Below are 25,441 nucleotides of genomic sequence, written 5' to 3' on the forward strand. Positions count from 1 at the left end.
ATTATACTCGTGTTCCCGTTCGAATATAAATTGACATTTGTTCCATATGTAACAGTATTATAATGTAAACCAAGTAGACTTGACTATCCGTTTAAGTCGATCGCAATAGTAACACAGTTATGCACGTCCAAAAATGTCGATTTTTTTTTTTTTACCAGCCGACAGCTATTTTTTTTTTTATTGAACTTGACTAATTTTTACGATTTGTTTTTAAACGAATTATAAAATAATATCAACAAATAATAATCACTGTGAAAATTGTAAATTTTTGTGCATGCGTTGTATTGAATTTTACGGAGAAGAGCACAAAGACTCGATTATTTGACAATTTAACGTACCTACTTATTATCCAACAGAGAGTTATCAAAACAATAATATTGGTATCGTCGACCAAAAGAACATTGTGGAAAAAAAGAAGGTTTTAGTCGATAACGAATTGATTAATATTACACTATACCTAAACTACACGTTATTTAAATTCTTTTTAAGTAACTCCGTGCAAAATATGAATTTATTTGCAAACCGACCATAATCGTAACACGACGAAATTAAATGGTTAATATCATAATAATATTTGTTTGATCTGTAACTTACGAATATTAATATACAATAAAAATATTTGAAATTTACGTTAAGATACAATATACTGATCGAAGTGTTTTACACTTTGTAAAACAACAATTCACATAATGCACAAACACTATATAATATATATTATATAGTTTAAAAACAGTTAACACGAATACACAAAAAACGAATAAATATCGAAAATATCGATAGTAAAAACACATTTAAAATTTGTATTATTAATAACAGAATACGGTTAATAATAGTTATGTGTATTATTATCACGCTAAAAAGTCTACAATGAACTATAGTGGTTAAGATGTGAATATCAAGACAAGTCGCGTGGTTTTGTTTGTTTGCGACAGAAATAATGAAACGGAAACGTTTTTCCGAGCCCACAACACGGGACAAACGCACAAAAACACGACCCGATAAACGCATTGTCCTAGGACACACTATTGCCGATCAGGATTCGCGACGTACTCTTACAAAGGACTCGCGGACGGCAGACTTCGTGCCACTCGACACGGTATCGGCGTGTGTACCGGAGCGTGTACCTATGTCTAAAAATACGACGGACAAAGTTATCGGATTACGACCTTCGAATTCCGCGTGCGCGTAGTCGTAGCCGTCGTGTTGACGTCATATTATAAAACGATGTAACGCGTTAGGTTTACGGTACACGGTCACATCGGTCACGCGACAAACGAACCTGAAAACGAGTACCGTCGCACCCCCCGCGGATAGCCGCTCGGTTAGGCCGAAGTGTCGCGAAAACGTGTGTGTATGTGTGTGTGTGTGTGGATGCACACACACGTGCGTCGTTCGATCGTCCGCGTCCCTAGTCCCGAGGACTTAGCGATTCCCCGTTTTTCGTTTCCGCGGGGCGAGCGTGGTCGCGTAGGCGGGCGAGGTATAGCGGACCTAAACGCCTAATCGGAGGCGTATTTACGAATCCGGCCGGAGGCGTACCGTCGGGATTGGAAAATGATTTCGATTTCTAGAGCGGCGCACCTTTTAAGAGACTTACGATTTGGCGCCGCCCCCCCCTTACCCAGCTACCAAAAATGCGCCACCGGACCGGATGCGACGGGCGCGGAAAAGCACCCTCACGCGTAATACAGCATGACGGGGTTCTTGACGGGGGGCAACTGCTGGGGTGGCTTCTTCGGGGTGGCGAACCGCGGGTTGAACGGTCCCAGGGCCGCCTCGTTGGTGGACGACGGTTGCCGGCTGCGCTGGTGGTTGTTGGGCTGTCGGTGGAACAGCAACCGGTTGAGCCTGGTGGGCGTGTGGTTTTGCGACTGCCGGCAACCCGCGCCCCCGCCGCAGTCGGCGGCGCCGCTGCCGCCGCAACTGCCGTCGCCCCGGCCGCAGCCGAACGCCGCCGCGGCCCCGCTGACGATGCACCCCAACGCCCCGCCGCACCCGGTGTCGCGGTCGCCGTGGTCGCGGTCGTCGTCGGACTGGTCGCCCAGCGAACACCAGCACCACGGGCAGGCGCGCAACGTGTGCCGGTTGAGCCACCAGTAGGCCACGGGGTTGACGGCCGAATGGGTATGGCCCAGCAGCATTGCGGCCACGGTGGCCAACCGGTGGACGGCGGGCGGCGCGCCGCCGTCGCCGCCGTCGCCGTCCGACGGGGGCGACGACGAGTAAAACCAGTTGGCGTACAGCAACGCGGCCGCGTACGGCAGCCAACAGGCGACGAACACGCCGGCCAGCGCCACCAGCACTTTGGCCAACCGTTTTCGGCTCCGGGCGCTGGCGTTGGCGCTCTGCTGCGGCTGTTGTTGCTGTTCCGCGTGCGGCTGTTGCTGTTCCTGTTGCGCTTGCTGGTGGGACGCGTGCGGCTGTTGCTGCGGTTGCGGTTGTTGTATCGCCGCCGCGTCGTTGTTGGTCACCTGCGAACAGTATATAGCGCGTAAACGCGCGCAGGTTAGTATCTCAGATCAGCGTTTCTCAAACTGTGGGTCGCGACCCACTGGCGGGCCGTCGGTCAACTTTTGGTGAGTCGCGAACAGTTTTTTAAATTACACAGATTCCGAGGAATGTATGTTAAATTAATGTTAAACAGATTATCATTAACAAAAGTACATTTGTAAAAATATATCGATTATAGACCCGTACTTTAAACCTATAAAACATATTTTGTTAAAAAAATTGAAATAAACTATATTATATTATTATTATTATTATTAAATTATTTTAAATTACATTTTTTTTTTATTTAACTACTTATTGAAAAGTGAAACCATATGGGGGTCACTAAAGATTTTTCGGAGGAAATTTGGGTCGCGGTACTAAGAAGATTGAGAACCGATGTCTTAGATCATATACTATGGATGTAGCCATCGGGCTGGTTCTTGAAGCCTGCAGAATAACCTAGAGGCTAGAGCCCCGACTTTTTGTGCGCATGCGTGTAATTCTGATTGGTTTATCAATTATATAAAATTATTCAAACTACGTAGTCTGATAAGTGCAGATAACGTATTATTAATTTATTATCAGTCGTTTACGCGTGCGCAGTAATAACCTACAAGGCTCTAGCTTTTTCAGTTATTTTGGCTTCAAATGTAATACACAAGCATATTATACAGTGTGGCTACATCCATAGTATATGATCTAAGGTCAGTATAGTCGCAGAGTAATAATGTACGCGCGCGTGTGCGGCTAAGTGCCTGTGTATCGTGTCGTTAGTTCGGGGAGGGGGGATTTAAGTGCACGAAAAGAGATCCTCAAAAGGCGTATTATGCTTCTAAAAACGCTGTGATATAATTGTGATGCTACAATATATGCGCGATGCGTTATCGAATAATATTCGCTAAAAATTGAATCAAACACGTTTTATTTGAAATCATACGAAAAAATTAATATCGATCAATCGTTAAAAAAATATGGTATTGAAAGATCTTAAAAAAATAAAAAAATTATTTTGTCGTTTTTGCGCCATTTAACATTCCATGTTGTCTCCAATTGACAAAACATTAGCCCACATCGATATACAAAAAAAATAAAACAAAAATTGATCTATAATAATATATTATTATATGTATATTATATTATTATTTGCGTTGCACATGCGAGTATAATATGCGCAATCATCTTAACTTCAACAATAACGGCCGGTCGTAATTTTATCGATATTATGTGGCTGTGAACGTGAAAATATGACGAAAAACAAAATATATAAGTGCTATAAATATTAATATGCACTATAAAAACTACTGTTATGCATTAAATATGCATTTTATGAGTAAGACTGTGGAAATATGCAAAATAATATGAAAAATACAATTAGTGTTATTTTAATAAGAATGATCTAAATCGAGAATAATTTTCATTAGATTTCAAAAACCTTATTCCAATACATATATTATGAATTTGCATATAAATTCAGTCCCTAGTTAATATAATCATTTTGTTTTTGCGTGTTACTATATTCCTATCAAATAGTCAAATATGATTGATGATATTATGCTATTTGAATAAATGCCGTCCTATACATTTTCAAGGGTCTGTACATAATTTATAAGTATTATGCGAAGTATCATTTTTTCAATGATTTTTTCTCCCTAGTTATAAGTGATGTTTTAATTTCAAAGAGTTAATTTTGATGATTCAAATTTAACACTGAAATGCTATGATAGTTATCACTTATCTCTAAGACAATCAGTTCGTTTTTATGTATTGAATCAACGTCCGTAATATGATAAAAATATCAACTATATACAAGTCTTCGATAAAAAAAAAAAAAAAAAAAAAAAATGGACTTCGATAAGAGATTATTTTATTTCACTTGAAGTTCATATATGACGTATTGACGTCGTACACGTCAAATAGTATGGCGTTGCTCGTATTTGTGACTAAAGATAATATAATAATACTTAAGCTGTCGCGTTTCAGTGCGATATTGTCATCGCATGTTATCGTCACAAGTAATTTCAGGGATATCAAAAGCATTAACGTCCTAAATAATATCAAAACTCGGATAATCCCTCAGCGACGACAACTGCAAAGTCTGTTTGAGGTCTCATTTCCGTTCGCGAAACGTGTGTTGTTCACAACGCTTTCCCGCACGTATCGTAATCCGTGAGTTAGGGTTGACGTTTACTTTCCCGCTGTAATTATAACAGTAATCGTAAGCTTTGATCTTGGAGTATGCTTATTTATGATTCATGAAAATTAAAAAAAAAAATTTAACGGAATATTCACAAGAAACCATTATAATTCGATTTGTACGGCGATAAGAGGACTCAAGAGTATATTGTATCTACTCAAAAAAGAGGTTGTATAATTATTGTAATATATTATACGATAATAATTGTGACGACAACATCATACATATTATAACGTACAGATATTACAATGCTCTATTGTTTTTTTCAAGTAGATAGCTCTATTTCATAAATTATTTTTTCTTTTTTTTTTTTTTTGTAAAAGTGCCATTATATCATTTGGTTTTTCCTCCCACGTCTACAAGCCACAGTGTATTTTTTATCCCTTTTACCTATTGTACTAAAATGTATACAGATAATAAAATTTCTCTAAAATAAAATTTAAAAAAAAAATCAACTAAACTTAATATTTTTAAAATCTTTATCTCTAAACGATTGGTATTAAAAACGTAACCAATAATAATTAACAAATGTTGTGAATACAGTTTATAAATAATATATATTGTTGACAATAAGTGTATTAATTTTTAAATTTTTAAAATCAATAATCTCATTTAATTAAAATTTTTCCAATCAAAATAATAAAGGCATGTATTACTCGTATAAAAATGTTTAAATAATTGTTTTTTTAATAAAAGAGCCATAATAAAAATTCTACTTTTTAAACTAAAAAGTTAACCATAATTTTAATAAAGAGATTGATAAAAGTTTTAAAATTATGCAAAAATTATTAGTGTTAGTTCTTGAATAATGTTATTGTTAAAACATAATATTTTTAGAAATAACTCAAACTAAAATATTATAAAAATTTCCTATATTATATTATGATATATGTTATTAATAATGTACTTTAGTAAAGTCATATAATTAACGTGGTATTATGATTATTAACTAAGCGTAATGTAACTTTTAAGTAAAAATATACATAAATTATGTAAATTGAACACATTTTTTCAAATTTTTATAAATTAAAATACATTGTTACGAGTCTTTTGTTATGCGTAGCATTTTCTTGTCAATGTTCTTTTTTTTTTTATGTCTAAAATAAAATGCAGAAGGCGCAAATTATTGTTTTTAATTTCAATAAGCTTTCGAGTATGTCTCTGACGTCATGATAAAATAGAGTGCGAATAATATCAAAAAATAACTTGACTCGTAAAACTGATCAGGTGTAAAATAAAAAAAAACACTGAAGATGAATTCACACGAAAAATCAGATAAGCCCGATAAACAAAAACAAAATACTGTCAAACTTGTTTGACTACACCCGTCGCAAACTCGCAACCGATCGATGCAATCTATGACGATAAAATGCTTGAAAACTTTTAATCCTATGTCAGTTCTTTGTCTTGACAGCGTTATTTTTGATAGATAATAATAATATTAAAATATATACGTGTGTATAATGATTTAACTATGAAAATAAAAAAATAAACATCTGCGCAAATCAATTTATTCCTGAAACTTACTTTATATATTAATTGATTCACTTGCTGAATAATTTACAAGGAAAATATTAATTAATTTTTAGAACACGTATACTTGATTAACAAACTTCAAACTTCAGTCTATTAGTTTTACACAGAAGACGTCACGGAAAGATTGACTGACATTATCTCTCAACATTTTTTTTTTTTAGTTATTAATTAAACTCGGTCAATCGTTATATTTTGCTTAATTTTGCAGTTATCATAAATATTTAAAAGTAGGTTAAAATTTTTTGATCAATTAAATAAATGTTGAAAATAACAATCAGTTGTTTTTTTTTTTTTCATTAACTAAGAGACTATTGAGGAAAAGGCAAAACACTTATCGCTTTCATCAATTAATACCGGCCAATAAGGTTTATACATAAACGTGCATCATAAATATATTTTTTCCTTAAAATTTACTATTATTAGACAACAAAAAAAGAATTAACTCATACATACATCTAATTAGTTTCAGAATTCGTATTTAAGCAAACAATAAAATAGATAGATGATACTCGATAATCACAAATAAACAGAAAAAAATATAATTGTTGTGTAGTGAAGGTTCTTATTTTTATATTTTGACTATTGTTAAATAATATGCGCTTATATACAAACACTACAAAATTATATTATGCAAATGTAAAATAAGAGAGTGCAAATTTAAACCGTTTGGAATTTAATATAAAAAGCAAGGTTGTACATTAATTTAACAAGCGAACAAGTTAAACTTCAGTTACTTTTAACTATTTCACAAAAAGAATAACTTTATTTAAAATTCACTTCTTACTATTCGAGTTCATTTTTTTTTTTTTTTTTTTATGATAACATGATATGATTTTATTTAGTCAATAATCATTAACTAATCGCATATTCACAAATAAGTTTATTCTTATAATATGAATATCTTAGATTTAAAGTTAATGATATTTGGTACAAACTATTATTTTTATGTAAAAAAAAAAATAATAATAGTAACAATAAAATTATTAAAAATAAGTATGACTGTTTAAATGTTGAGTGTATTATTTCTAGATTTAAAAATGTACCAAAATAACGTATATAAAAATAATTCTAAATATTTTCTAAAAAGGTTATACCTCATACTAACATATTAATTTCAAATCTAACATATAATAAAATCTAATTTAACTTTTAAAAACATATTGAAGCTTTGATACCCTAAAAATCGTCAATAACTTTAATATATTATAACTTAATTTCAATCATTATATGACTACCACAACCTTCGATATTATTTTTTTCATTTTTTTCAATTTTTTAAATTAGTATTGACTCAGAGGTGTACTGGGAGGTGCCGGCTCAGTGGGAATACGAGGTTACTTTTCAATAAAGTATATACATTTTCTTTAAATTTTAAATCACTTATATATAATAAATTTATTGTTAACATCTTGTAACTAAATATTTTATTTATATTAGAAGGCAAATACCTATGCCGTAACATACTAATCAACAAATAGTCAATATTAGGCTCAAATGAATTTTGTTCGTGTAATCATAATTCATACTATGCATTATAATAAATTAATAACAATAAAGTTGAGAAAAGACATTATGTTAAATTGTATTTAATAAAAATCGAATGTTATTTTTTTTTACAACGAAAACATTTTTGACATTAGAGTTGAACTAGCTTTTAGGTAATCAATAATATTTTCAGTTTTAATTTCGTCGAGTAATTTTTGGATGTATATGATGATATGCTCGCCCACACTTATATGATTTTACACATCTACACAAATGCACAATGAACCATTACACTATACTTACAAAAAACCGAGCCGTCAGCCATCATTCGGCAACCAAACGATGACCCGCATTTAAATGGAATTATTATCCATATTATATTATTGTTTATTAAAAGTTATAAATAAAAGTATTGCTGTACCAAACTGAATTAAATATATATTTTCTTCATTTCGTATTAATAAAAACTTTTATTTACAACCATTTCATAGTATAAGATTAATATAATAAATCGATTTTGATAATCATTATTATTTTATTTTAGTTTAAAGATTAAAATTTTTAATTTACACGGTTCGGACCGGCGACCTTAGAAAGCCTGCGGCCCAGTAGGACTTTTCCTACTGTCCCGCCTAGCCAGTCCACCTCTGAGCATTGTTTGTATTATGTATTACACTAAGCGTTTTTAAGTTGTAACCTTGTAACATATGATAAAATACTCCGTAACAAGTTAATCATAATTATAATTTTACTGTATTATTATAGTCGATATATCGTGATAATTTCACTCCACAAATCCTATGGCGTATTATTCAGTTGGCTATTCAAATGATTAATTTAAGTACACGAATGAATAAAATATTAAAACAGTTTTAAATAATTTATTTTCTGTAGTATTTCGATTATAAAAATTGGAGTTATATAAGTAGGTATTAACTGTTATTATTATTTACATGGAAGCATAATGATTATGCTGTAACATACAAATAATATATTGAAATTATTTCATGTACTCGCGTCAGATTGCATTTATTAATAATAATAATAATAATAAGTTAAATTTATTTTCATTTTTATACATAAAAATTTACGTTTATATACATATATGAGCGAAAAATTACAAGAAAATTAAACAACAGTTTATACGTATACATACGTATATAGAATGCATGATAAAAAAAATATTTATTGATCATAAATGTATTTTTGTATTTGATAAAATATGAGTAATAATTGAATTTGTAATAGCAAGAAAATAAACGCAATCAACGATATTTCTTCAGAATAATTAAAAATTTTATTTTCCATTTCCCCTCCAAGAGGAAAAAAAAGGCAGTCACAATAAATTCATGAAAGCTGGGAAATAATCGGGTTATTTGATGCTCTTGTATTAATTGTATATTGAAAAACAATTTTCACCAAAGGTTTTATTTTAATTTTTTTTTTTTTCTTGAGGTTTGCTTCAAAAACACTTAAATCGTATAATATCGATTGCACGCTAAAGTGGTACATCCCTGCACATCACTCATAGCCGAGCATGTCGTGGTAAGTCTAAAAAATGTCAGACGAAAGCGTTCAGTATATTAGCATTTTTATCAGATGCCCTCCGCACTTCACACTCGCACAACATTATCAATTACTACCTTCCCGCCAGTCATCGATAGAAATACAATTTTCCTTACTGCAAAACCGTAACGCAACCGCACACTTCACCGCTACTATCCTTCAAAAGAAAACGTTTTCTTCATCTATACACATCACTATAATACTGAATATTATATTGTATTTTTCTTATGCCCACGAATAGATAATAAACTCACTTCATATTTGTTCTTCAATAACGCTGCTATTCAAAGCTTGATTTTTTGGATTTACTTAAAATGTACTTTAAAACTATATTTTTAATTTTTTTAGATTTTTATACTGCTTATGCAGTTTTTGATAAAGGTAAACATTTTTATATTTAAAATGAGAACCCTACCTTTTTTACTCAAAATTATTAATCGAATAATTTTTTTGAAATTTTAACGTATCAAAATCAAATTCAAATGAGTTGTTTTTATGCATTTAAACTTTGTGTTTGCAGAATAAATAAGTCCGCGACAAATGAGATTAGAAGATAATAGAGAGACTATGGTGATTTGAACATTGTAGCAATTAGTACTTGTAATTTTTGAAAAAAAAGTAAGTGTAATAAAAACACAAGATAGAAATAACGTTACATCTATTTTATATATTTTTGGAAACCATTTTTAAGGACTATTATCCTTGAAAAAAAATGATTCATACAACTTTTAAATTAAAAGTTCCACTTAAATAAATTACAGTAAAAATGGGGTCTTCGTTTGAAAAACAGAAATTTGTATTATCACGGAACACTTTTTAAGTACAAGTAATACAAAAAAATCTCAAAAACTTAAATTTGAATTAATTGATATTTAATGTAAAATGGGATTTAACATGCGTGGTGAATCATTCTGTATAATTTACCTGAGTTAAATGCTCATATAAACGTATTCTGAATAAACTAATATTAAACTAGAAGACTAGAAACGCCGGCTATAGTATTGATTCGTACTTACTAAAGATTGATCGATAAAAACAAACCGCAAACGAATATTATACAGATTTTTTCCTATCGTGCGCAATGTACATTATAATAATATATGATAGATGTAAAGCTGATGGTTTATTTTCTCGAGTTTGTGAATTATAATGGTATTACCGTCAATATATATATATATATATATATATATATATATATATATATTATACGTTTCGCTTTTCCGATGTCGCTTACATTTGGTACCTGCGGTGAGCCATTGTCGCGGTCGGTAATTGTTAGGTATCGCAAAAAAAAGGTGTTTTGACTCAGCAACAGTATCGAATTTATTTTCCGTCGAAATCCGAAACACACCATTTTGACATTTAGGTAATGTTGCCAATACGATTTATACATACGATTAAGACTGCTGCGTTTAAGTTTACTTTTTTAAAACCTACACACACGTTGTCCCCTAATAAAAATGTATCCAATTTTTTTTATGTTTAATAAAAACCGATTTTTAGTTTAAAGTATTTTTTTTAGAAAACTACAAAAAAATCAGATAAATGTATTAAGTATAATGTTCTAAAATGTATTAACAAATAATATTTAATGTTAATAAAACTAATTTATATCGTACTTTGAATATAGACTAGACCATTTGTATTTGTTGAATAAAAATAATAAAATCCTTAGTGGCTTTTTCGAAATCACAAAATCGCAAAAATGCGATATGGATATTTAAAACCAAAAAAATATTTTCGATTTCAAACCTTGGTTTTTATGAATACAGAATCAATATATCATTATCTATTATGTTAGTTTTTAATTATTATTATTTATTTTTTGTATCAACTATTTCAAAATATTTATTAGTATGTAACTTAAGCCTTACGGATATTAATTAATCTTAGGCGAATTTTATAGAACGGTTGTATGAAATCGTTAACCGAAAACTGTATTCGATGAAATAATTAATTCTGAATAAATATATGTATATAAACACTTTTAAATGCATATTATGCTAATACGTGTGTTTGATTAAGTTAGTAAGTTGGACGATAGCTGAAAATAAACGTCTTTTTAATTCACGTTAGCTATTGTGTGTTAATTATTCAAACGAAATCAAATTAACTCTTATAATATCTGGGATTAAAAAATGTAATTAATAAAAGCTTAATGTGAATTAGAATTTTTGTGAGAATTGCATAACGCCAAACTATTTACTACAATAACAATAACGTATCACTTATAAATATTGTTTTGATCACAAAACACATAATAATATGATTAATATGAAGCTTAGTTACTCCGTGGCATAAAAAAATAAATATTTAAATTAAGTTTGGTCTTAAAGTAGGTACTTATAATCAAATTCCTGTACTATTTTAAATGCACGAAAGGCAGCATGTCAACGCGCATTAACTATTGCCTAAAACAACGTAGACGATACCAAACAGATAAGAGCAATAAATTCGTTCGTTGAATACTAAGTAACTGTATAAAAAGTGAAGTAAATTTTAAATGGAAAAAAAAATACGACTACAATTATTTCTAAAATCAAATTTAAGCCAAACACGACGGAATTTAACGTGAACCTTTCAAAAACTTCGATTAAAAGCAAACATAACAATAACAAAAAATTTGCCCCCACACTCATCACCCCTAACACTGCAGTGACTTCGTGATACTCACACGTGTTACCCGGTTTATCATGCTTATAATAATATATTAACCGCATCCGCGGATTTCATGTTTAGCCATTGCGTGGATTGAGTCCCACAAATATTTTTGGGTTATTGGAGTTGAGTCCGACCAATATTGTTGGGTTATTCGAGTTGAGTCCCTTTCTTTAATTGTAATAATAAAAATAAAGAGTCAATTAATTTAAAAATATTAAAAATAATAATAAATAAATGTAATTTTTACCTAAAGAATATTTTTTAATCGACAGTTATAAAAAATTAGTAAAAAAAATTGAAAATTTGTCATATATACTTATAAATATTTCTAAAAGATTTGAAATTTGTTGGAAATTTTATTATAATGTAGGTATTAAAAATAATTATTTGGAAATTTCAAGTACATACTTATCTTATTATTTTTGGAAATACAACAAAATATTGAAAATTGTTTGAGGAGAAATAAGTATTTAAACATACACTCCATCTTTCACTCGTAATAATTTTATAATTAACTAATTGTGAGTTAGTTAGTAGGTAGCCATGACATTTTATATCTATAGGACCCAATTCAAAGATATTAAGATATATTAAGCTGGACTCAATTCAAACACATAAAAGTAGCATGGGCTCAATTCAATATCACCGGAGACGACTTCGCCCCGGATTATCGTTCCCCCCTCCCGAAGTATCGCGGCCAACCGCCGATATACGTATGACACGCGCACGACTTAGCGAGCGATCGTCAAAACATATACGGATTAAGGGCGGCTGGCTCGCCTCCCCCCGCCCGCCTACCCCCCCCCCCCCCAAACGAGCGACGATCACTATTATTACGATTATTAGTATTATTATTATTGTTATTTTTATTATTATTTGGTGCCGTGACTCACTAGTCAACTAGCCGGCTAGTCGACTAACCACCACCACCACCCACGCCATTATGCGAAGTGCTTTTACTGAATAGCTTCTTCACCCAAGCCAACCATTGACCAATTATTTTATAATTCCGTCTATTGTGCTTATTGTAAATATATTTTGTACAGATTGTACAAACAAAAATAAACGTGTGAAAAAAAAAATTATTATTATTATTATTATTGTCATCGTCGTTTAATAAAACGATCGAGTGCCACGCTGACCTTCGACTGGACAGTGGTGTTCTTCTGTATGGACGCCACCAGGATCACTTGCTTGCACTCGGCGGTCATTATGGGCATGGGCAGCGGCAACTGTCCGCGGGCCGCGGCCGCCTTCAGCGACGTGATGTACAGCGTCCTGCTGACGGCCCGCTGGGTGAACGCCACGGCGGCCCACGGCACGGCGAACACGACGGCCACGTAACACGTCTCGTAGTACCGCGTCCACCGCGCGTCGGCCATCAGCCGGTGGACCGGCCACGCGTACCGCGGCACCGACACGACCGCGGCCACCGTCCACGCGGCCAACGCGCCGGACACCAGGTACGCGGGGCGCTTGTCCCGGTGCAACCTGTTGTGCCGCGGGTGTTTGATGGACGAGTAGCGGTCGATCGACTGCGTCATCAGGCTCAGCGTGCTGGCCGCCACCGGTATGTACTGCAACAAAAACGCGGAAAACGGTAAAAAATATTGTAATAACGTATCGTAAAAAATTCGTGTCCATTCGTAAAAAACATTGACGGCGTCCGCGTCGTCTATATCATCAATTCAGCGTTTCTCAACCTTTTTACTGTGGCGACCCCCTTTTTGGATTTCAATTTTTTAGCGACCCCCCTACAATATAATATATTATATTTTTTTGTATACTCGCATAGATTATTATTAATTACTATGATTATAGGTAGTGTACACGATATAGTGTTTTATATTTATTGATTTTATTTTTTCATTACTTTATTTTATTGTTTGAACTTTGAAATTTTAAATCATACGTCAGCGACCCTAATTAATAAGTTGGCGACCTCTAGGGGGGTCGCGACCCCCAGGTTGAGAAACGCTGGTCTATATTATTATGATATTATAATATAATAATAGCTGCGATTCGAACGAAGTCGGGCGTTTACCGAGCGAAGTACATATTATTTAAGGTTCACGTACATCGTATTGTTTCGCTGTGGTGGTGGTCGTAGTTTTTTTATTTTATTTTTATTCGAATGTTTTTTATCGGGGATTCGAGACTTTACGCGTACCGTATTATTTATATGCGACGATATTTTCAAAATCTGTAGGTCGATTTAACCCGTTACTCGTTTTCCCCGCGAACGAGTTCACACTGCAGCTGGGTTAACGATAAAGCGGCCGTATATACGTGGACGTCTTATACGACTTAACGACAATAACAATGTATAACGCGTAATAAAATATACAATACACTATTATTATATTATTAAAATATATTGTACCTACGATAATAAAATAAACGGAACGTTTTCGACAGAAACCGTAACAGTCCATCATAATAACAACAGTAAGATTAATCATTGCGAAAGCAACATCGAAATACGTAGGTAATATCGTACAATTTACTAACTAACGATGTAGATTGTAGGCTAATAGAAACGGTCTTCACTCAAAATGTTTTTTTTTTGCTATGATTTACATACATTACAATAAAATATGACACCGAACTATCAGGTGAACAGCAAATTTTACTTTTATTATTATATTGCTTGTATTTTCATCATCGCGATATATATGACGTTCGACCTTTCTTTTTTATCGACGTTTTAGATTCTATGCAATATAATATTATGATCTGAGAGTCTTGCGTGTGACTCAATAATGACACTGATGTATCGGGTGAATACGGAAAAAATATTAATAAATTATTTAAATATATAAAAATTCATGTTTTGCTAATACCTAACTAACTATTTACTATATTTTCATTTTTATTTCAGATTAATTGTAATATTTAACAAAATTATAATTTTTAATATATAGAATATTGGCGCCAAAACGTTAGAGCCAACGATTCGTGTCCGTCATGCTGAACCTCAGTGTTGACTTCGTGATAATTTTTTAACGTGACTCTATGCTTAAACGAAATAAACTTTATATAAAATTATCAAATACAATACACAAGCATAAACAAAGATTGATATACATATTCATATATATATTACATATTGTTTTTTTTTTTAACTGTATCAATAATAAAATATGCAAGACATTTGAAAGAATCCGAGGACCAATATTAAAACATAATCATTGAATTACAATCACTATAGAATAAACACTATATAATATTTTGTACCCATGCCCAGTTGTAGTGTAAGTATTTGTACCTACTATAAATCATTATAAATAATAAATTGTTATCCATATTTATTATTTTCAAAGACAATTTTATTTATTATACTTAAATAATTTATCTAATATCACATTTAAACTACGTAGCTCTCTGTACTGAACAATAAAATTATTATTTTCAGTTATAAAATATATAATGATATAATATATAGTAGGTATAAAATATTATATGAGTATTAAGATAGGTTGCAAAAGACACTATTTAAACATATTTAAAACTGTTTATCATGATTAAATTATTCATACATTGCATTTAGTATTAACCAAAAATAAATGTATGGTAAGGTAATATTTACAATTATGTTTAACAGTTTATTTAATATAAAATTGTACGTGTAATAATAAGTGATATAATACATTATTCAATAATTACAACTTTAAAAAATTTATAGAAACGAAGATAAATGATTATGTTACTGAAATATTGGTAGCGTTTAAAATATATTATTAAAATACTAATCAGTGAATTGTTGTATTGGAAACATAAAACGTTGCGATCGATTACATTAAAAAAATTAGTCCAAAGTATTAAACCGTCTCAAGTTTTATTTTATTATAGGTACGTATAGCATATTTTGTTAAGTACTTGAACTACGTATTAATATGTAATTTGATATCTCACACTAAAAACAAACTCAGAAACGGAAACTGTGTTCCTAAGGTGGATAGAGGCCCGTCGGATCCACCCAACATTAGTGGAGTAATGCAGTAGTGATTGATTAAAAAAAAAGATATTATGAACTAATTGGGAACTGATCGTGGAATTATTAAAGGTCGGTATGGTGTAGGGAGTTTACGACCGGCTTCTTCGAATTTTATCAAATTAAAGCGAGTAAAACGTGAAGTCGAGAAAACGTTAAATCAAACTGTCTCTTCATTAACGGAGGACAAGGTTTTTTAGTAGTTATTTTAAAAACAAATGTCAAACAAAAAAGTGTACTTGTTTTAAGGCCAATTTAAAATTCAACTCTCGACATCGCAATAATATAATACGAGAATGTTCTGCGTTAAAACAAATAATAAATATGAATAGTTCGAAATTCTTAATTTTCATATTTCATTATATTTATTATGATTAATAATTTTCATAGTTCATCATAGTCATAGTTGTTAATCATTTTCGTAATAATTCATTATTTTCATAGTTATTAATTTATTACGATATTCATAATCAGTATTCATAATTCTGTACTATGTTCAAAACAATAAAAATATAATTATAAATATTGTTACGTTAAGTGTTTGTCTATACAACGGAACTAGTTCCGTTATGTGTAGTTTAGGTATGCATTTCGTGAAATATTATCCAGCTAGCGGAATTACGCGAAGTGTAAAAAAAGCATTTCCGCTTCGCGAAGTGGATATACAGTTTTTCCGTTTCGCGAAACATACAATTACGCGATATGGACGCGGCATTAATATATGCTTATTAGTATTTATCATTATTAATTATCATATTACATTATATTATTATGATTAATACATTATAAAAAAGTTATTGAAATAGAATCATAAAAACATCCTACTTATCGAAACGATTTTATTGCACGAATAATCGATACCAAACTAAATATAGTCATTATAACAATGAATAAAAACGTTATTCTTATTTACTGGTGGTTATGATATCGGTATAAAATTTAAATTTCTAAAAATTTAAAACTAGTTATGCGGTAATGTTAAAAATTATAGTTTAATAACGTACCTTAGTGAATATTATAAATATTATAAGATATTTCACGCACGCACATGTACACGAATAGGTCTGTCATAAAAATAATATAAATATGTATCGAAGAATATAAAAAATATCATTTTATTAAGCACACAGCAGCTTATATTTTTAATATTATAAAAACGTGTTATCGAATGAAGTACTACTTATGCGATATTGATATATATATATAACGATCATATATGATATAAAATTGCAAAATGCTAACAAGCGCCGCGGATTAACCATTATCTATGCACACGTCATGTATTTTAAATTTTAATTAATTTTCCAATAAAATTAAATCGATTTTTGATATCTATATCTATATTCATCCACTATTTAGTAAGTTTATTTTAATGAAACTGAGCTATATATTATGCATGAGAGTTATTTTGAACGTATGCGAGATTAATTTTTATTAAACTACAGTTCATTGCAAAAACATTTGTGAATATAATAATATTTTCTTTTTAAAACAATACTTTTGGCTTTCAGATAATCCATTTGACCGTGCTGCGTAAACAACGAGGACAAAAATGTAATAAATAAACGACGCGTGAAACCAATAACCGACCAGGCCGATAATCACGTACGTTACATATTATGATATATTATACAGTAAGCTCTAATGAAATTGGTGAACGTTTCGCGCGTACATTATTAAAATATAAACGAGTATACTATACGCTCATACGTGCATCGGTTAAGGTTTTCACGACAAACTATTAGATTTCAAAAATCTCCAAAAAAACAACAAAAGCCTGTACACAAAGTACTTTAAACTTTTTTCTATAGAGCCAATCTATTCTTTGAGTGTTACACAACTACCTCACTAGTAACGACATCATCATCACCACTTAGTGTTTATTTCATCAACCTAACCTTGCGACAATGATAGTGTTATCCTTCAACGACGTTTTATAATTTTTATCCACTTATAGGTTCTAAACGTATGATAAGTGTATCGATTTTGATTTTGTTTTTGAAAAGTGAAAATCTAAAGACCTATGAATATAATAACTTATTCGTTACATATTTTATTTTAATCATATTATATTTTTTTTTTATTTTTTACATATTTATGTTTATAAATAAAATTCGTTTTGTGAAAATATTGCATTTAAAATCACTACATGTAGAACTAAGGCTGAAGTGATAGACACTCTAAAAATGTTTTGCTATTATAAAAATATCTGTGTAACTACATAGTTTTAAAGTGACAGTTCTACTAAGGCATAGCCTATTTTGTAAATAAATATGTTTTCACACCAATTAAGGAAAGAGATAATATGGTCTTCTTTTCTTATTACTACTATTACTTCCTACTGAATACTGATTTCATCTTTCTCTCAAATATTCCCCGTTCGTAAACATGGTCAAGTGATTAAAAGTTGATAGCATGCGCATATCCTCTCCTGCCTAATCTTTCTCTCTTCAGCTTTCTTTCAACTTTCTTCCTATAAGATTACAAATAAAGCTAATGGTGGAGTGATAATACTTAATAATAATGTCATTTTCAACTGACAGCATGGTCGAAGAATCATCTATGGATATATCATATTAGCTGTCTGAAAAAAATGACTACATTGTCTGAGTAAGCTGTTCATATATATATTTTTATAATGTACAAAATTATTTAATTACATAACTTAGTTAAGTTATTGATTTGTTTTACTGTAAGATGTTAAATATTTAAATTATTTATATCAATAAAAAATATATAAAACGAATATTCTCTTTTGACGTATATCTTGCGTAAAATATGGTATTCAGAGGCCACTTAACTCCTCTGATTAATAACGGAGACGAGGTGGGAGAAATGTTGTTATATTCAAGCTAAAGTATTGAAGTTTCCCGAAATTTTAAATAAAATAAAATATCGACTTCTCCGTGTTTGTTTCTGGTAAATTGTTTTAATCGAATTACTTTATTAAGATTAATGAACGAAAGCCAAAATATTATGATGTACTTAACTTCGAAACAGAGGTGAATATTGAATTGGCATATTGTTCCAATAAACTAATTTAAAGTTTCCGATTATTTACACGCCATCCCGTTAATATAATTATTAAAATATTCATAAACACTCAATTTAGTAGAAGGCGAATAATATTCTCAGTCTTGTGGAACAGAAAATGAACAATAGATAAATAATTAATTCAAGGTTTGATTTAAAAATATTTCTCCCTTACAAAGACTTATTATTAGATAACTTAATTGATAATCATAATTGGAAGAAAATATATTAAATAATAATAATATAAAAAATAATATTTCAGAACATCGTATGAAATTTTTATTTATTTAATTTTAATTTTATATTATTATTCAATTAATGATAAAATATGCAACATGATTAAATGGGTACTTACTTTGCGGATTATTAGATTATTTATTAATAATAAAGTAGAAACAATATACTATACAAATATATACGTATTACGTATGCTATAGCATTACTGGTTAAAAAAATAATAAACTCAATTTTTCGTACATTTTATCAATAAATAAAAAATATCAATATCTCTAAATTGTTTTCAGAACCGCTTTTAGAGTAGAAGAGGGTAATTTATTTGGGTTAATTACTTTTTTACTTGTAACAAAAAACAACATGTTTGGGCGAGTTTCTTGTAATATGTTTGAGTGAGTATTATACTATGTATTTATTGTGTTTTAATTTGGTCATAGCCGAAACATACAGGTTTCAAGTTCCAACATGTAAACCGTGTACAGAAAAAAAAAATATTTGATAAATAACATTATATTCTACCATCTTAATTAGTTATATGTTTGAATTTCCTGACAGAAAAAAAAAAACATCGAAACTTTAAATGTCTAGGTCATAATACCTATACGGTATGTCTATTCTGGTTTTACTCACAATGAACTGTCATACGCGTCAATGTCTGTCGAACGTACAATATAATGCCATGTAATATCTTCAATAATCTACCAGCTTCAGAATACATCATTAGGAACTTTTAAATGATCTTGTAAGCTTTTCCAAAATGGCGCCCGTATCGTTACCATATTCTTTCACTCAGCTGTTATTGCCGCCACTATAATATATTATACGTCTTACTCATATATGCAGTATATGTTATATATATATTATGTGTGTGTGCGTGCGCTCAACCGACGTAAATAACACGCTTTTAACAGGTGACGACGATCGCAGAATTGAAATACACAACGCCTACGTGGTTGAATAGAATCATTTTACTTTAACTGTTTTAACGAGATTACACTCTGCTGGACGCATCACTAGCAAATCTACTGTGTATATAAACCTACGCCTTATGTCATTGCACTATCTATGTACACGTAGATATTATATTGCTATCATATATTCTATGTGTGCATATTACGTACAATTAATAATATAAATTATAATATTACATAGGCGAGTAGGTAGACTATACGGTTGTGAACATTTATGATGGAGATCAACAACGCACGATGATTACGACAGTGCAGAATTATCAAATTAATCAAAACCTGTCTCGCCATACAACATTTAAATGACTGTCGGTTTCATTCTACAAGCGACGATATGTTAGATTATACTTAAAATACAAAACAATGATAATAAAATGAAAATATTGTACCCGACTTGAATAAAAAATATGCCTACATATTTCTCGTATAACTTCGGTGAAAATAAAAATAAAAAACAGTTAAAAATATAAAAATTACGAATTCTTAAATTCTGATTCGTATCTAGATTAGTTTGTTCGTTCTTTCATTATTTTAGTTTCTTAACTTTTTATATGCATCCCATAACAGGTACCTAATATAAATTAAAATTTGTCATTATAATATAGTACCAATTTTATAAAAACTGTCTACATTGGTAAATGTTTTTTTGATTACGTGATCATATTTTTTTTTAAATTCCTATTAGTCAAATGATATAAAACTTAAACCTGGAGATTAAATTTAGTTAACAGTAAAAAAACACATACAATAATATTTTACGTACTTATCTATGCTTTGTATATTATTCTTAAATCGTCGTGCCAAAATATCGTGTCGTAAAAAATGAATGATTAAAAACGTTTTGTTATTAGCCCTAGTAAATCAACAAAATTATAATCAAAAATATATTACACACAATAATATATAATATGATATTATCCTAAAAAATAAATAAAATTCACTATGAATGAACACAATATGAAACATATTGCGTTTCGTTTTATTGAAGTCGTTTACTGTCTTTTATAGTAATTGATAATAATAATTATAAACTATAAATATGTGAGAAAAAATCCTTTAGTTGTAGGTCTCAAACTTTTTTGAGATACTGAATTTACGCTAATTATTGACAACACAAAAAACATAATAGTCAACAATGTAACATAAAACATTTTTATGAATATTCATTTGCTTTACTAATTTCCTTAATTTATTTTTTGTTAAAATTGCATATTTATATTAATATATTCGTCATGAAACAATGCCATATTATAAATAATACAATGCTATAAATTAAAAAATAACGTAAAAATAAAAATAATTATTTTATACTCAATTAAAAAATTAAAAAATAAAATAAACTTAACAGTAATATGAATATATTATAAATATACTCACAAATTTAAACCCAAAACAATTGCATGCACTCTGCATAATATATTTCAACTTAAAAAATATACTTTATTTTAATAGTGGTTCTACAGACCATTTAAAAAAAAAAGTATAGACTACTATTTATTTAATTTAAAGAGATGTGACAAACACACGGTTATCATTAAGTAAATGAAAAAATGTGATTTTTTTTTATTATTTTAACCTGATCAAAATAATATATTCTAAATAAATCAATAAGCTGAAATAATGATAAACAAACTTTATATTAATGGTATTTACCTAGAAACTTATGACTTATGTATGATCCTAAGTAAACTTAAAACTTCAACAAATACACAACCAACGTGAGGCTGCATATATTTTCTATATCTTATACACATATTGAAAGGTTAAATCATTATTTTAAATATATGTGTGTATAAAAATCTGCTGTGAACATTTTAAATAAATACCCTTCGTTAAATACTAACAATTAAATTTGATAGTTAGACTAATCAGTTTTGTATAAACATATATATATATATATATATATATATATATATAGATATACAGAAAATTATACTCACTAAAAACATACGAGTAAATAATCATTTTTGTGCTTTTTTTTCAATAAATTAAAAAATATTCTTAAGACTTCGATGCTTCAATTTTGAAAATAAAAATGTTTAATTTGTTTACCTATATAACAATTTTCAACTAGTTTAAGTAAATAGATAGTCAATTGTTGAAACTGATGATTTTTTTTAATTACTATTATCTATAGTTAATTTTCAACGTAGTTTTTCTCATGTTACATATTTTTTATTTATATAAATTAAAAAATTAAAAATATTCAAAGAATATTAATACTATTATCATTAATCTGTTTTATAATTGTACGTAAATCAAAAACACCATTTGGAATTAAAAATAATTAAAGTAGTAGAAACTGTTTTCAATATCTTAAATATGATTTATTTAATAATTTAAAATAGGTGTATTTATAAATATATAATGTAATGAATTATAATAAATAAATTAGATAACTATTTTTTGAAAATTAAAAAAAAAAATTTAAATAAATAGGTTAGTACTTAGCAGCAGCATACTCGAGGTGATGTATTTAGTTATAGATCTCTCTTGCAGTGTAGTATGTTCTAAATATATTTAACTATGATTTATTTTACCAACTTGAGTAATAAATAATGATTAATATATTATTATAATTCATAATATATACTATGATATTCAAGTGTGTGTTAGTAAAAATAATAAGTAGGTTAAGTTAGGTTAGGTTATATAATTTTTTTTTTTTATTGGACCCTTCCTCCCCAATAACAAAAAAAAAAAAAAACATGGTTACAATACTAGCACTTAATGTTTTATTTTGATGGCTCATTAAATTATTATTTTTGCTTTTAAAATATAGAAGTCAACAGTGCGTAAACTTTAAGCATTAAATTATAATAAACTATTATCATAGTCGGAATATATATATATATAAAAAAAACATATTTTTATTTATGAGGAGGTTCATGAATTTATCAATTACTAGTTATTTTACCTAACCTAATAATGTAATACGAGTATATTACTAGACTGTACTTATTGTTATTATTTCCTCGTGGAGTTATACGTCAAATCCATAATAAAGTGGATAAAGAGTTTCGTACAACTGAATAGCCGCCTGCATCTATTAAGACCACTCCTAAAATCAAAAATGAGCATCTCTAACCGTCTACTATTATATAAGAGCTTACTTCTACCTATTTGCCCTACGGAATCGCGCTCTGGGGTTCAGCCAAACCAGCTAACACCAGAACTATCCAAGCTTTCCAAGCCATTTGCCTACGAATGACTGTGAATACTGAATGCCCCCTGGTACGTTACAAATGTCAGCCTTCACAACGAGCTAAAAATTGCTACTGTCAAACAAACAGCTGCCAAATTTTACACTCGCCTCCACTCCAAAGCGGCAGATCACCCCAACTGCTTCATCGCTCAACTTCACTCCAACCATCTTCCAGAAAACCCACCAAGACGTCTCCAAAGAAATTGGCCCAGAGACCTACTCAACACCTAATGCATACCTTTTTAAGGAAATTAAATCAAATTAAATTATCTTAAGCTCAAGTGCTTTTAATGTGAGGCTCCTTCATGTCATTCTCTGTTTCTTTTAAATCTTATGTTAAACCTTTTACTTATTGTGGCCCCCCTTGTACAGATTGTAAATATTCATTAAATAAACGTCTTAATAAAAAAAAAAAAAAAAAAAAAGAGTTTCGTAAACATACTTAATACATTTTTTTGTACCTAAAAATACTTTTTATAGTAGAAAAAATGCTTTTGATATTCAACTTAAGTATTTTCTATAATATAAGAGGAAATATATTGGTACTTTGAGTAGGTAATAAAAAGTTATCTATTTTCATTACTTACATCTTAATAATATTGGTAAACAAAAAAATTAAGTTAAACAGGAATCTTACACAAAATGAGTTCTTATAAAAACCAATTTTATTTTTTTATTTTTTTATTTTATTTTTTTGTAGTAATTATAAACAGATGACTATAGATAATTTACTTTTTCACCAAATTTTTGATATGAAATATAATTTTTTTTTCGCGTACCTAGTATGATTTTCAAAATATGTTGAGTCTGAGTTGCTTATTGACATTTTTGTTGCTATGTGATTATCTAGAAATTTATAAAAATATTTGGCTTGATAATAAGGCTAGTGGCACACCTGAGCTTAAATTATCCCCCTCTGCCAAAATAAAAAATATATTATTATTGTTAGATATTACGTTATTGAAGTGTATTTTTTTTATCACAAATATATAACAATAATGAATGATAATTTTTTTGAAAACAATTGTATTATGTGTAAGGCAAGTAGATAAAATTAAAAATCCTGAATGCGTACCCTCAAATTTTATTTTTAATATATTTGAAATTATTAAGCTGTTTTCACGAACCTATTCACACCATCATACTTTTCATTGGTATTGACTTATATATCTTACAATTTACAAGTTAAAGGTTAATAACATATTAAATTAGCTATGATATAATAATATTTATTACCTGTGATGTGGTGTTTTTTTTTTTTTTTGTTCACCCTACCATATTAATAATAAAATAATAAATTACTAAAAGTAATAAACATGATATATATTATAAGTATACGCCTTACCATCTTCAAAAAAAAAAAAAAATTTATTTATAATACAATGATTTATTATTTAATTCAAATGTAATATGATATATATTTTATAAATTATAGTGGCCATAATCAATTAAGAGAAACACTCAAAGAAACCTTCTATACTGTGCAGAGCAAGTTCACCAATGGTTTATGATGTTAAAAATTTGAAACGCCAGCCTTCGCAAAAGAATCCAAAATATATAGAGTGGTTGTTGTAGGGGGGGAGGAACTTAATCCTTTTAAAATAATTAACGATTTTCTAAAAAGATTTATTTCATTTCAAGCAAACCTGTCTCATCTCATTATAAAAACATTTTATTTTACTAAAGGCATTAAATACAAATTGAATCAACAAAATTGTCAGATGTTATAGGAATAAGTACGCATAGCATTGATCATTATTAATTGACATTTAAAATACCATTTATAATGCACAATAAGTATAATAATGATATTATGGAAAGAGGAACAACGATATTTTAAAACATTTTTAGAAGAAGGTATGTGGTTATACGAGTCGGATTGCTTAATCAAATGTAACCTTCCTACAAAAATTCGACTAATTATCCGCCCACGGTACGCAGTAATTATTTAGTTTTTAGGCAAAAAAAACCACTGACTGCAGTTGAGGTTTTACTGTACAACTGTCACTGTTATGCGACGGACTTAAATACGGAAGACGTATATTTAATGACCGCATAGTGTATTCTATATA

General features: G+C 29.8%; 1 protein-coding gene across 2 annotated transcripts in view; it reads right to left on the reverse strand.

The window, feature by feature from the left end:
- Positions 1–817: 817 nt before the first annotated feature.
- LOC112593298 (probable G-protein coupled receptor No18) overlaps positions 818–25,441 on the reverse strand; it is a 100,939-nt gene continuing 76,315 nt past the window's right edge. Inside the window, exons 4-5 of one of the 2 annotated variants that reach the window (XM_025337676.1) lie at positions 13,078–13,512; positions 818–2,471 (exon numbers count right to left, since the gene is read on the reverse strand). In XM_025337676.1, the coding sequence (XP_025193461.1) occupies positions 1,677–2,471; positions 13,078–13,512 (1,230 nt within the window). In that variant the 3' untranslated portion in view covers positions 818–1,676. The remainder of the gene's footprint in view (positions 2,472–13,077; positions 13,513–25,441) is intronic. The other variant, XM_025337675.1, reaches the window with a different exon arrangement.

Source organism: Melanaphis sacchari, unplaced genomic scaffold (assembly GCF_002803265.2).
Source record: "Melanaphis sacchari strain LSU unplaced genomic scaffold, SCAv2.0 Contig1_pilon_pilon, whole genome shotgun sequence".
Lineage (NCBI taxonomy): Eukaryota > Metazoa > Arthropoda > Insecta > Hemiptera > Aphididae > Melanaphis > Melanaphis sacchari.